Genomic DNA, 15,158 nt, shown 5'->3' with positions numbered 1-15,158 from the left:
TAAACTGTAACCACAATTCACTGGAGTTTGCCAGGCAGCTGTAAAGTGGGCCTGGCAGGCGGAGGGAGTGGCCCTCTGACTTTCTGTTTTTGCAGTTTTGTGGGGAAATGCTCCCTCTTCTCAGAAGTCAGTCATCCAGGACTGGCATGGACAGTCTTTACACATACAAAGTGATGAGGGATGATATATCATTCTTTACTTATTTTCTGTTTTATGAAATAACTTTATCTTCATTGGAATATTAGATTATATTAAGCATTAAAAATACCATCTCTGGTAGATAACTCATTTACCAATAATAATCATTATTTACAATCACTACTGAGCCACAAAACTTAATATAAGATAAAATATCCAACATTTTATCTAAAATCGTATTCCGGGTTTATAGCCTATATCGCAAGCCACAGACTTTTGTCATCTTTGTGATCCACAGTATTTCTTCATCCTAGCAACAAAAATACCTATTTCCTGCATGGTTCACTTTCCTGCAATTATGTATTCTAAAGTGTTTCCACTAGTGTTTGTTAGTAATTCAGGTTTCTATCCAGTGTAACTGAGGAGTTTTGTTTGTTTGTTTGTTTAGGTTTTTTAACAGTCAAGGTAGATATAATTTTGAAACTATAATAAAAGTATCAAATACACCTTCACAGAATTTTTTCTCATTTATTATGGTACATGTTGGTTATGTCATGCATGTTATATTACCAATAATTATATGTAACCTTAATTTGGTGTTTTGAATTTAGGAAACTAATGTAGGATATTTTAAATTTTATTATTTCATAAAACTGTCAAATGACATTTGTTCTCAGTATACCAGGGGAATAGAGTGAGACAGGTGTGTCAACGCCTCTAACCTCATACAGTAAATGGTGGTGTTAAGTTTATTGCCAGGATGTTATTCATCTTCTGAGATGAGGTCTTCATGAATGCACTGTGCATACATGTCCCAGTGTGCAGATGCATACAACTTGAGGGATGATATAACTGAATTTGGTTAAATTAAAAATAAAAATAAAAAAACTACAAGGTTTTTTGTAGAGTGGAGAATAAGTGGGTTTTTATAGAACCCACTGGTTCTATAAAGTATTTTAGTGGTCTTTTAAAACTGTTGCTATTTATAATACGCAATGTCTGTGCTTTAATTTCTTAATGTTTTATTTTTTGCTTTTTTAAAAATTTACCTTTGATGTCCAATTTGTATTAAATTCTACTGCCTTGCTAAAAAGTTTTTCATTACCTATGGTGAGTATTTTCAAGTGACAGAAAGCCACAATTGGGGCAGATACAATGGACCATGAGCTCTTGTTTCCTTGAAAATGTAATCTGAGAGCTAGGAAGGTTCCAGACTTTCTGGCAGGCTAACAATAACCCTCACCAGCCCAGAGTTACATCAACCTCAGCCACACATCCCTATCTCCCATTGCTGAGGCTCCATGGTGTCTCTTGAGAGTTAGCTTCCCAGCCACTGCCTTGACCTTGCTCCTGTTGCTTATAAACCGATCGTCACAGGATTACCCAAAACCATTCCTAGAAAGTCACATCGTTTTGTACCCTTTGTATATGGCAACTTGGAAAGTTTTGTGGCCAGTAAGAAAGTGTAACTGGTCATATATAGTTTTAAAGTGAAAGCAGCCTTCCTTGTATTTTTTGCTGTTCTTGCATGCAAAGTATCTCATAGTCTGCAAAGCCCTGGCATTTAGAAAAGTTACCATATCAATCCAAATAGAGTATACAACTTCTGTATTCATTTAAATATTTATAGATACACAAGCTGCCAGCAATTTTTATAGGGGTTTATGGATTTTTCTAATGATTTCAGTGAAAATTGTTTGAATAAATCCCATATAAACATTTTAAAATTCAGGAACAAATGGTTACAGAATGCACAGTTGTATACACAGCAGTTGCTCCAGGTCCCCAGTGTAGAAGCATTGTTGCCCTGAATGATGACGATTACGTTTGTTATGGTAAAAAGGGTCGGAGGTGCTGAGGTCGTGACAGGGGTTAAAGGATTAACATGTGACAATAAGTATCGGTCAGGAAAATGGAAAAGTAGAACTAATTTTTCTTGCACCCACCTGTGCTTTCTGTCAAATAAAAACTTGCGGTAATGACATAGTGAAGAGAAGAGACAAAGGTTAATGAGTAACATAAGTTCAAATGTGTAATGTATTGGAGCGTAAATTGGACCATACAATCCAGTGTGGCTGGGTGAACTAACAAAGGAGGTTGAGATCACAGTGGAAAATTTTGGGAGGCAGGCAACTTAATTTCTGTTGTTTGAACAGCTTAAAAATATTTTAATACATGCCAGTTTTATTCAGCATACATTTTGTTTGCAAGAAGCACTTCTGAATGACAAAACTGCAACCCTTCAAAGGGCTGTAAGAGTTCTAAACAGTTTTTCTATAACTTAATCTTTTACATCCATGTTACAAAGGAAAGACCAGTGATACTTGCTTTCTTGCTAATAAAGTACAATAGATGAGAAAGCAATAACTATTAAATGATATTATAATTGTATGAAGTTTGATGTTGATAGGTGTTTTCAAATTGTGAAAGTCTTTTATAACGTCAGTCCTGGTAAAAGGGCTTTGCTTTGAGGAACTGTGCAATTTAAATGTTACACTTGTTATTTTTAGTGTTGTGCGTGTGGGTGTATATGGAAAAAGAGAATGCACTATATCCTTACCATTTAAAAGTTTACACTTTTATTGCACATGGAAAAGAAAAAGTAGGGATCTCACCAAATTACAATCTTTTCAAAAGTCTCTTCGTCTGGAATTATGAAAATAGTCCCACTTAAAGAATTTCATGATCTAACGGTAATTTTAAATTTTATTTTCTTCTTCAGGCAGAAATTTAAACTTTTAATCCTTGGTTTTTAGAAAGTAGAAAAAATTTCAGTGAAGCTGAAAAAACATTTAGAGAAACATAAAAATAAATAAATGACCCATGAAGGTCTAAGAGGCAGAAAGTGTCTGTCAGTTCTATTAATTCACAGTGGTGGCCCGACAGAAACACGTTTTGTGAATCTAGCTCACAGATAAAAAGAAAGGTCAGAGTTCACAGAGCTAGTTTATCGCAAATGGTTCTCATGGATTTTTGTTTTCCCTCAGGTTTTCTGGGTTCATTGTTTAAATGGCCTCTTCCACTCAGTTATTCTGTTTTGGTTTCCACTAAAAGCCCTTCAATATGGTAAGTAGGAAGGATATGAATGCTAAGAGGTGACTTTTTACTTTTTTAGAAAAATAATTCATTGTCAATGTATGTTAAAAATTATAGCGGTGTTTCATTTTATGATATTTTTTCCTTAACCTAAATACATGCATCTAAAAGTTGTACAACTTTAAAGATTTTTACTATTCCTTTGGGAGCAAAGTGATTTAATATATGCAAAGCCTTTCTTCTCTACTTCTCATGTTTTTCAAACTTGCAGAGAGTGAAATTTTAGGATTTTTTTTCCCCTCTGTTGATGTATAGTTAGAAGACAATAGTGCTGATATTTTATGTGGTCTACTTATTATACCTGTGAGACTTGTATCAGATCTTTATACTGAACCTAATCAGACATGCTAGTATTTTAAAGTACTTGAGCTGCAGCTTTGAATGAGATTTTCAGTATGTTTTTATGTTCGTCTTTGAGTGTAAGCTTTTATCTCTGCTTGTTTTGAGGGGGTGATGTTATTGTGTCAGTTTTGAGAGATGGGATCATGGTGAATTTCCTATACACATAAAAATGATTAAGTAGTCACTTTAGAGAAGAGGTCCCTGGGATGCTTAAGCTGGCGTTGCTATGTCCGGAGCAGACCTTGCCCTGGGATCCAGAGGAAGACGGCTGAACATTCAGCTCACAGACCTGTACCTCAAACGAGACACACAGGCCACCCTAGGTCTGCGCGCCCTTCAGAGGTACTAGCTGTCCTCGCGGCTGAGTTAACACTGGCCCGTAAGATGCAGGGCCAGCTCTTCTGTCCCACCAACAGTCTCCTCTCCAAGCTGCCAGAGGCATCCTCTTAAAATGTAAATCAGACCAGGTGCCTCCCTCCTCAGAACCCCACAGACTCAGTCACATTTAGAACCAAATCCACAGCCCCAGCCTTGGCCAACCCCACCTGACTCTCCTTCCGCCCCACCTCTGCCACCCCGGCCAGCTCCCACCCTCGCTGTGCTCCAGCCCACAGGCCATCCATCCGCTCTTCCTCGTCTTCACCAGGTGTCCCAGCTGCTCCCTCCACCCACCCTCAGGTCTGTGCTTAGAGAAACGCTCCCGGATCGCCCTGCCTCAGAGACCCTCCAACCCCACGCCCTCTGCGCCTGACCTTCCCTCCCTCTCCTCTTGTATCTTGGTGCTTGCCTAGTGGGTGTGATATATTTGCTTTTCTTTTTTTTTTTTATTACCATCCTCCTCTGTTAGAACCAAAGCTCCAGAAGGGCAGGGCACTGTCTGTTCAGTTCACTGTTGTTTCCCGTAGTGCCTAGAACAGCTCCTGGCTCACTGTGGGCACCCAGTCCATCACAGACGCCTTTATGAGAACCTGTGGCCTGAGTCAGGGAATGTGTATCACAGACAAGGCAGTAGCTTCGTGTCCTGCTCGGAGATTTTCATCTCCTTCCTACATTCACGGCTCTGCCAGTACAAAGTGAATAGATTCTCATTACTAGACCCTGGAAATAGCTGTAGTAAAATCTAATTAAATATAAAATATTGACCCAGTGGGCCAGGAGAATCATAATAGCATTTTTTAGATAAAATTTACATACCATAAAATTCACTCTTTTAAATTATATGATTCAGTGTTTCTAGTATAGTCACAGAACTGTGCCAGTGCCCCCACTCTCTGATGCCAGAACAGTTTCATCACCTCTTATGCGTGAGCAGTCACTCCTCATTTTTCTATCCCTCTCCCCCAGCCCCTGGCAACCACTGATTTTTGTCTCTGTGGATTTGCCTATTCTGGGCATTTCATAAAAATGGAGTCATGATACAAGAATTTAAGTGATCCTTATTGTGGCGTAAATCAGGACTTCATTCCTTTTTATGGGTGAATACTATTTCATTGTATGGATAGACCACATTTTGTTTATTCATTCATTCATTGATGAACATTTGGATTCCTCCCACTTTGCGGAGCCATGGGGTGTTGAAATCCAGGGTACCATATAGGACTTAAGTAAGTTTTCTAGGTAGTTTATTTTCCTAATGCAAAATCAGTGTAGGCATGAAAAACTAGCAATGTCCATCACTGAAGCTATTTAGGTACTCTAAATTAGAAAAAAAAATTTAAAGTAGCATGAAGCAGACAGCATCCAAAACACCTTACCATTTCAAAACACTTTAGCAATGAGAGGTTTGAAAGGAATTCCCAATTAATTCCAGCCCCAGAAAAACAGATCCCAGGATTCTCTCTGCATTTGTCTGGGGAACTGCCAAGCCCTCCAGCCTCAGAAGAATAAATTCACAAGGGGTGCTGCCTGGGGAACCCAAACCTAGCCAAGTCCAGAGAACATGTGCTTCCTCTTTTCAAGAGATAAATGACGTATAGCATAAATTGTGTTTTAACATTCTACTTTTTTTGCCCTTTTTTTTGTTTTTAAATAAGAAGTTTTTGTTTTCTTCAGCTTTTGAAAGGATGAGATACAGAAGAGATAGAAATAGTTGTATAATATATGGCTAAACATTCATTCACTTGCTTCAGTGTTTCTCAAAGTATGGTCTATAGACACCTGAGAATACTCAAGACCTTTTGAGGTCTATGAATGAGGTCAAAATTTCATAGTTTCAAATTTTTTATATTATGAAGACATTATTTGTCTTTTCATTGCTGCTCCAAAAGCAGCAGTGGGCAAAATTACTGGTACCTTGACACAAACAGTGGTACAATTGTACTAGAAATCATTATATTCTTCACTACCACACACCCACATTTAAAAAAAAAAAATGTTTCCCTTAAGAATACCCTTGAAGAAGCTGTAAACCTAATACTTTTATTAAATCCTGAAACTTGATACACATCTTGCTAATATTCTGCATGACAAAATAGGAAGTATGCATAAAGTACTTCAGCCGTACATCAACAAGCAGCAGCTTTATCCACTAGAGTGTCTGGGGGCTTGTTTGAGTTATCAGCTGAACCAACTACATCCATGAGGTTACAGAATCATGCATAAGTAAAAGATCCATTCAGAATGAATTTTTCCAATGAATTTTTTTTAAGGTTGTGTGTCAAGTCACTTTAGTCATGTCTGACTCTTTGTGACCCTATGGACTGTAGGCCACCAATCTTCTCTGTCCGTGGGATTCTTCAGGCAAGAGTGGGGATGTTAGGAGTATTCTTTCTTGTAACATGGGTTTAGAGCACTGTGTAGGTTTCGTGTGTACAGCGGTGTATGTTTCCTAGTTCTGCATGTGCTGCAGCGTGTTCACCAGCAGAACGGTTTCAGATTCCACTGCAACTAACCTTTAGGAAACTATCTCCACATCTTTAAGAAATGACTTGAGTTTTTAAGTAGTATCAGGGAATAGCCACAGTTACTAGAAAAGGTTATCAAATACTTCTCTCCTTTATAACTCCATGTCTCTGTGAAGTGGGATTTCCCTCATATGTGAGGACTTCCCTGGTGGCTCAGACGGTAAAGCATCTGCCTACAATGCGGGAGACCCGGGTTCAATCCCTGGGTCGGGAAGATCCCCTGGAAAAGGAAATGGCAACTCACTCCAATGGCTCCATTGTGTAACCCCTGGTTCTCCACCTTTTGTTCAACACTCCTAAATTGATTAATCTTTGAATGGATTCTGAATTTAGTTCCTTTCCCAACAAACCTCTCTTCTTTTCATGTAGGCACTGTATTTGAAAATGGGAAGACTTCTGATTACCTGCTGTTGGGAAACTTTGTTTACACAGTGAGTGCGGCACATTTGCCTCGTTTGCATATGAAATTGAATTACTTCATACGAGCTCATTTTATTTTCAAATTCAAATGTGTGCATTTCTGTATTTAAGGGTTGTTCGCACATCCCTTTTAAAATGAGATGAGATGTTTTGACTGCTAAGAGATTATCTTATATTAGGTTATAAAAATGTCATTTAGGTTCACTGACTGTATAGGCCTTTGGTTGTTCTTATTTTCTGTATTCTTTCTTCACTCTTATTGCCTCACTTTCCCTTTTTGTCTCCCTTGTCCCTTTTTCCTCAGGTTTGTTTTATTGCCCTTGTTCATATTTCCTTGCTTTCCTAAATTCATGGCAAATACTGCCATACTAGACTTGGGTGTTTAATAGCTAATTATTCTAGAGTCTCATTAAAATGCCAAAAAAATTAAAAATAAAAAATCTCCATTTTTTTGAGGTATTTAAGCCACACAAGACATGGACTCCACTGTATGAAATCCCTGTATAAACACTTGTGAGGGATGCACAGATGAGTGTGAGTCCCACCCTGCCATTCAAGAGCTAAAAAATGTTTTACAACCATTTTTTCATCTAAAGTCAAAAGCTCCACTGGGATACTAATGCTGAAGGTCATATAGTTAGTCTCCAAAAGATGTGCCCTCCAACCTTCAACTCTGAATTCTCAAGCCAATGTCCTCTCCTCTCCTGTGTCCCCGTCCATGGCTTCACAAGTGGGGACCGTGTGCTGTCCTAAATATTAAGTGGGCATTGATACAGCTGATTCCGTTGGTGGAAAAACTATAATGTGATGCTTAAATAACTGATTAATAGGAAGTTAAGACTACTTAGTAACAGAGAGATAAAGGTTTTGGTAAATCCAGGCTCTCCTTTCCATTGACATCAACCCACTCAAGTAGTAAAAGAAAGAAAAAAAAAAAAAAAGGAAAAACATATTTGGGAGCCTAGTGGTTTGTTCTCGTACAACATGAGTGCAAAACAAATAATACTTGATGGACTAAGTTTAGATATAAATCAGAAGATGTCATTGGATGTCTCAGAGACATTTTAAACTATCCAAGTCTTAATAGGGAGTATTTCCTTCATTTTGTGTCAAAATCTCTCTCTTATTTTGGAATTTTTTTATGTAGTTAAATTAAATATTTAAATTTTAGTAAATGTTTTATTTCTGCAGCTCTTTATCCTGAATTGCTATTAGATATCCTGCTGAGAAAGCCCAAGTGCTTCACTTTATCCTGACTTTATGACCCAGTGGGCAGCATCTAATACTGCATATAAACCCTACCGTAAGCAAAAATAGAACTGTGCACTTAAGCACTCACTAATCACCAGTGCTAGGCAAGCACCACACTTCCATCCTGGCAAACTATTGGAAGTGCCCCGATTTCCTTTGACTACTAGCAGCATTCAGTATGTTTTTTTTATCACAAATAGATAATCATAGATAATGCTGCAGTGCTAAGCACCATTCTTGGTATTTTACCTATAAAGTGGTAAGTTTATCAGATCCCAGTTTATAGATGAAGGAGATGAGACCCAGAGAGCTCAAGTAACCTGCCTTGTTCCTTATCAGAACAGCCAATAAGTGATGGAGTCTTGAGCACACATAGTCTGACTGCAGGGCAATGTAGTCTGACTCCATTTAAACGTTATGCTCTCCTATGGAGGACACAGGGCAGTTCATTAAATCTGGGTCCCCTGCTTTAGGATTAATAGCATGGCCACTGATGACAGTGGATGTATACAGCGTGGAGATGTAAACACGCTCCCACATGCTACTCCGCAGAGTTTCTAATAAGTCAAGTTACAGAATAAGTGTTCAGATTTCTAAATATCCAGTTATATGACTTTTATAATTCATCTTTAAAATTTAGAAAATGAAGTCTTTTACTACAGATGATGTAAAATAAACTTAAAGCAATCTCAGGAACCCAAGATTACTGTACCCCTTAGACGACTGTCGATCGCTACTCATGAATTTTACGAGAAGCAGGCAGGCCCATGCTCAGAAGGCTTGTGGCTGGACTGTCGGACAACGACGATGAGGAGGAGGCAGGGAAAAGAGGCAGGAATGTAAGGCTGTGCGTGGCAGTTCCAGCCGGCCACAGTCAATGTTCAGCCATCAGCTAACTCACTCATTTCTTTGCTGGTTGGACGTACAAGTCCAGCTGTGAATAATCTACCAGCCCATTTTATGAACTATCATATTTGTGAAGTAAAATAACGTCTCCCTTCTGTTCTAGTTTGTGGTGATAACTGTGTGCTTGAAAGCTGGATTGGAGACATCATATTGGACCTGGGTAAGAGGATCTTCCATCACAACCAAGGAATATCACATTTATTTACACATTATCATTAATATTCATTGTTTTTTCATTATAACTTGATGTGTCCCTTTACCCCAGTTCCACAGGTGGTTCTATGGGGGTTCGGGACTGGAGGGAGGAAAATGGGGGACTCTAGTTTGGAAACACTGAGTAAAAAATAAGCATATGTATCACAAGACTTCTCAGAGCCCTTAATATATGGTTGTACATTGTAAATACGCTTGAAAGTGGGAGTCCTTCAAACCTATTGACTAGGAATCTTTTCATGGTAGAGTAAGTCACAAGACATGCTCATTGGAAAAGCCATTGGAAAATGATTCTGAAGACCGCTAATATTAGTGGAAGATTTGTCCTCAGACACTTGCAGATTTCCAGCCTGAATAAAAGAAGTTCCATTTTAGATGCATTAGTGTTGAAGTACACTCATGTCCAGGTAAAGAGACACAGTCAACAAAAAGAAAGTTAGATGTTCGAGGGAAAGGTGGGCACAAGAAATCTGGATTTGACAGTCCTTAGCACAGAGATTAGTATTTGCACAAGTGTCAGCATCTTTCAGGCAGAGCATACAGACAAAAACTAGGGAGGCTTAAAGATGGTAGCAGATAAAACTGATAAGAGTGAAAGGTGAGACCCACCAAAGGAGGTGGGAAAGGAACATACCACAGGTATTATATCATCATAGAAGAGATGTATTTCATGCAAGATCCAGTTAAAACATGCAAATATTTAGTTAATAAGTGCCATAGATAATATTTACGGATACAGTAAAAATAATAATAAGGAAATTTGTGAAAGCTTCATTAGTGTGTGAGTCCTCTGTCCACCTGCAAGTCTCTGACACAGATTCCCTCCCTCCACAGTTCAGCCACATAGCCATCTGGGGCAGCATCGCACTCTGGGTGGTGTTTTTTGGAATCTACTCATCTTTGTGGCCTGCTGTTCCGATGGCTCCTGATATGTCAGGAGAGGTAATGTATCCTAATAACAGATAATCTGGCAAACCATAAAAATTGTCATTCATTAATGAGCCTTAATTGCTTGGCTTAGGTTTATATTAAAACAGCATTGACCAATTTAAAAAGCTATTTTAAAACTCCACAGTTGTGAGTGATAAAAATTGAGAGAATATTTTAAACTTGGACATTTTACTTAAATCTGACTTACCCTTTCATAAGCATTGCTGGGATAATAAAATATGGTTGTCAGGAGCTTGAATCCTGTTAAGACTATCCCTACAGAAGATGCCATTTTAAAATTAGACCATCAATCCACACATACTTTTTGAATAAGAGGTTTGGGGAAATGGTGAGTTTGTCTTGGGACAGTCTGTCTTTTCTTCTGTTATCTTTCGTTCTAAAGAAAAAGGCTACTGTCCTGTATTAAATGCACTTTTAGAGTTGCCTTAATGACATCAGTTTGGTTTTCATTTTGAAAGAGTTAGGCTATCTGACATTTTAGCCTTATCATGGTCCACTTTCAATTCCATCTGTCACTTTCTCATTATACTGGTAGGAACTGAGTTATTAGGTGTTCGTGGGGGAGTGTCATAAGATCGCCTTTCGTACAGAAGGGATTCCAGCAGTAGGAGAGTGTATTATTTCAATTGCAGGAAATTTGACATAAAATGTATAAAAGAAAATGTGGAAAACATTTCAGGATTTCCTGTGACCTCACAGTAACTTGCAAATCGCGGTAACGTGAGCTCCGTTAAAGCACATTGTTTTCCCGCAGTCACAGGAAACCTTTCCAGGGGCTTCTATTATTTGTTTCCCTAAGTACTGCCTGAGTACCTTTCACTTTTGACAGTCTGGTTTATAGATCATTTTCATGAAATTTTATCTGACAGCATCCTGCTTTTTATAAATTAGCAGAATGCAGACACATTAAAAAAAATTTGTGGGTAAATTTATTAGAGAGAGGCTTAATATACTATTACAGCAAAACCAGACGTATTGAGGAGTATGTACTTCCTTCCACCAAAGGGAAGGCTCCTTCTGAAACGTGGACTGTGAACTCAAGCATGTATTTTAAGGAGAACAGAAAGAAAACTGTGAATATGTCTCCTTCCCTTGATTTGCATCCTTTTTCCTTGAAGGAATAAAATCAAAGCTTGCATATATCCACTTATGCCACCTGGAAATTCCAATCCTACTCTGTTTTTATTTGATGTGCACTGTCTGATTGGACCAGCTTTTCCCCAAGGTCGATTCTAACTTAATACCTTTTTCATTAGACCTCATTTTACCTCATGTCTGAATGTTTTATTTTCAGAATGAATGACACAAAAGATTTTGAAATCGAGATAGTTTGAGCAGCTGTAGCCAGTCGCTTTGAAGACAAGAACAGAGTTTTTGACCACCTACTTCTAGGACAAGTGTGAAGTTTGACTGGCTTTTAGCCAACCAAATATAATTCTACCCTTGCCTATAGAATTCCTGGTATTACCCAAACACAAAACTTAATATCTTCTCTTGAGATTTGCGGTGATGCTGTGTTTAATTCAAAGTGAAATGAATGTCAGTACCCCATCACATTTCTGTTCACTTCATATACAGTGGGAAGTGCTAACAGGGCTTCTTTTTCTTGTTTTATTGCTACTAATACTTTGAATATAATGTTTAAATAGCTAATGCCCTATGGAAAATAGAAAGAATGGATTAATTCAGCTGTTGGCTTGGCTAAATTGTCCAAGATGTAAATTTGTTTAATGTGTTTAAAGGAAAGAGTAATACTTTAAAATTATGCAGTACTTGGTGCTTGCAGAGTGTCCTGGTGTGCATATGTGTGTTAATGAGCTTCACGGCCACTCCAGAAAAGGAAGATGACAAGAGCAGCACTCACATTCTCTGGGAGAGAGAGTCTATGCTCACAGTTTCCTGGGCACAAGGGTTTTAGGACCCAAAATGTTATAGCAATACTCTGCATTTGAATCTCTTTATTGTATACAGTCACTAATTCTATTACAATCCAGTTAATTTCAAAAAGAAATATCTACCCTTAGATTTGCATTTTTAATCTTAAAATTCTATATTTCAACCAAGAATGTAGCCAAATGCATATATGTGAAAAATTCATTTATGTGCCAGGAGTTATACTTGTGTGTATGTATATATATATATACACACATATATATACATACACACATATATATACACACACACATATATCATTGGCCAACTATCTTGAGTAAAACTTACTTGTTCATCCTTTAACTTTCACAGCAATATACTATTACAGTGTATATTACAAATATTTTATTTGTATATTGCAAGTAGCAATATAGTGTTGTAAATAACACGGGGATAAGTACAAATATTAGCATTCCCTGACTTGACATGTTTTACGTAATCCATATAATGAAACACAACCCCAGGCATTTTCCAGAAAATAATAATGCTGTTCCAAAGGATTCCTGGTGTGCTATGAAGGTAACTTTCTGTCACCACCAGCAACAGGGTCGTGAGTGTCTAATCCAAGGACCCTACCCCTGGGACTCCATATCTCTCCTGTTTTGATTTGGTGGCAGCTCCTCCCTAAAGTAAATAATTAAATACGTGTGTATGTTTGGGTTGTCTTAAAGGCATAAGAAGGCCATTCGGCATAGTAAAGCGTTAATAGAGATGGTTAGGCAGACTAAAAACAGCAGCCCCAGTCCCCCCATCCTGGTTCAGGTGGTATTTTGTAGGATGAGGTACTATGGGGTTTAAAAGGAATTGACACAATAGAGAAGTTCTTCAAAAAGACAGCTAAGATCTGGGAAGAACAATGCTAAAAATACATAAGGTCTGTTGAATGCTTTGAGTATTTTATATGCATTTATTCTATCGATTCAGCAGCTATTTGTTGAGCTTCTACTGTGGGTCAAGCACTGTGGATTCATTAGTGAATAAAATAAATAAAAATCCATGCCCTTCTCAATGTTTCTACTGGAAGGAGACAAAATAAGTGAAATATAGATGGATATAAGTGCTATGGAGAGAACACAGCAGGCAAGAGAAACTGAGAACCATGACTCCATTGTTTCCCATACCTTGTGGCTTTCAGTCATGGTCCAGTCACAGGCTCTTGAGGGGCTTGGGAGAGGGGGTGTCATGATCTTGACGTGTGCTGTCGCACCAGGACTGTGACCACGGTGTTATGAACCACCTAGGAGATTGTTGCAAGAACCTAGGCCAAAAGTAACAGTGGTTTGGGCCAGGAGGGCGGCCGTGGTGCAAGGGGTCAGAGTCTGAAGCTGATCTGAAGGTAGACCCTGTAGGATTTGCTGACAGATTGGATGTGAGAAGTGACAGGAAAAGAAGTCGAGGCGGGCGCCATCGTGTTGGTCGCGACCATTAGAACGTGCTTGTCCTCAACTCACCAACTCCTCCCAGCAAACCTGTTACCATACCCATTTTACAGATGAGAACACAGAGGCCTAGAGAAGTTAAGTAAGTGCCTCGTCTGATACCCAAATCTGAAGCGACAGAGGACAGACTTCACCGTGTGGCCCATGGTCAGCTGCCTTACCCACTGCCCCATGCTGCTGCTCTGATCCTGTTTATTCAGAGGAATTCTGAGGGGACTCCCCCTCGTTGCTATTTCAAGGATCTGGGTGGATGAGGAGATCTCTATGTTCTGGTTTCCTGACAGCTGTGGCTCCTCCGTGCTTCTCTCCCTGTGGGCATGGCGGCGTCCTGGCCTTCCTCCATCCACCCTCGCATCCCAGCTGCGGTGCTCCCCCTCCTCCTCACGCGTCCACTGCCCCTTCTTGTCTTTACTGATCTGCTCTGACGTAATGATGTCGAGTGCCCCATTAGTGTTCAGTAAATGATTGCGAAGTAAAACTGCCTTTTTTCCATGCTTGTTTGTTTTGAACAAACACACGAGAAACAGTGGCATAGAGTTGATAGAGAGACAGAGCTCGGCTCAGATAAGACCCTGGTGCTGACATCCAGAGATTTTCTGGCCGCAGAACAGGATGCTGGCCTCTCTTAACCAACCACTCATCAGCACAGAGCCACGCTCATCTGCGCCTGTGAAGCTCCTTCCTGCTCCTAAGGTTCGGGTGCTCTGTGGACCTCTCTCCAGTGTTTTGTCTTCAGACAAACATCGTACATGTTGAAGAGCACAGATTATTCTGCTCTGATTAGCACTAACTGGAGCACAGGGTGCAAATTATACACGTTAGGCAACTAACTGTACACAAGTTAGACCACTTACAGGTATGGGTCTCAGGCGTCTACATTCAGCTTGGACACATACTCATACACTGATCAGGGCTTTATAGTTGTTTCCAATCTGTGTTCTTGATGTGTCTTTTCAGCCATCTGGAGACAGAGCCATTTCTCTCAATATGTTGAAAGAAAATCCTTGTTCACGAGGAAGGGGAGGGAAGAGAACTAGCATTTATTGTGCACCCATTTTATTCTCCAGGCACTGGTTTTGATCCCAGGCCTTGGCTGTTTCATTTAAATCCATATCACAAACCTATGGAGTAAGCAGAGCAATACAAGTCACCCAGAGAATTCACCCCAGGTTTTCCTCTCAAATCCCTTCAGTTGCTCTAACATCCTGAGGAACTAAATACCTTCTCTTTAATGCCCATTCCTGTTCCTTACTCTCAGATAGGGACGCTTTCTTTTCTCCTTGCAACCGTTTTCCTTGCATTCTATTGATTTCCCTGATATATCTGCTATTTCCCAGGATACCCAGAGCCCTGATCAATTTCCCTTAGTTTGTCAGATATAAAAGCATTCCCATCTCTCTTTAAAAGTGCCTAGATTTATAATTCTCCCCTCTCAACACCACCTAACTCCCTCAACACACATATAGAGACTCTATCTCACTTTGTATCCCAACTTCTCATGTCCTCTTAGCAATATCAGCGTGTCTAATATCCACTCGTTAAATATATATATATATATAATATATAT

At 39.2% G+C, this 15,158-nt stretch overlaps 1 protein-coding gene across 4 annotated transcripts in view; it reads left to right on the top strand.

Annotated features, from left to right (window-relative positions):
• The window catches only part of ATP8A1 (ATPase phospholipid transporting 8A1), a 230,379-nt gene that overhangs the window by 183,819 nt on the left and 31,402 nt on the right, over window positions 1-15,158 (top strand). For all 4 annotated transcript variants that reach the window (XM_018049411.1, XM_018049410.1, XM_018049412.1 and 1 more), the window contains 4 exons: window positions 3,126-3,204; window positions 6,849-6,910; window positions 9,160-9,216; window positions 10,104-10,211. In XM_018049411.1, coding sequence (XP_017904900.1) covers window positions 3,126-3,204; window positions 6,849-6,910; window positions 9,160-9,216; window positions 10,104-10,211 — 306 coding nt within the window. The remainder of the gene's footprint in view (window positions 1-3,125; window positions 3,205-6,848; window positions 6,911-9,159; window positions 9,217-10,103; window positions 10,212-15,158) is intronic.

The sequence above is a fragment of the Capra hircus genome, chromosome 6 (assembly GCF_001704415.2).
Source record: "Capra hircus breed San Clemente chromosome 6, ASM170441v1, whole genome shotgun sequence".
NCBI lineage: Eukaryota > Metazoa > Chordata > Mammalia > Artiodactyla > Bovidae > Capra > Capra hircus.
The sequence above is the reverse complement of the archived record's forward strand: the minus strand, read 5'-3'. Positions and strand labels throughout refer to the sequence as shown.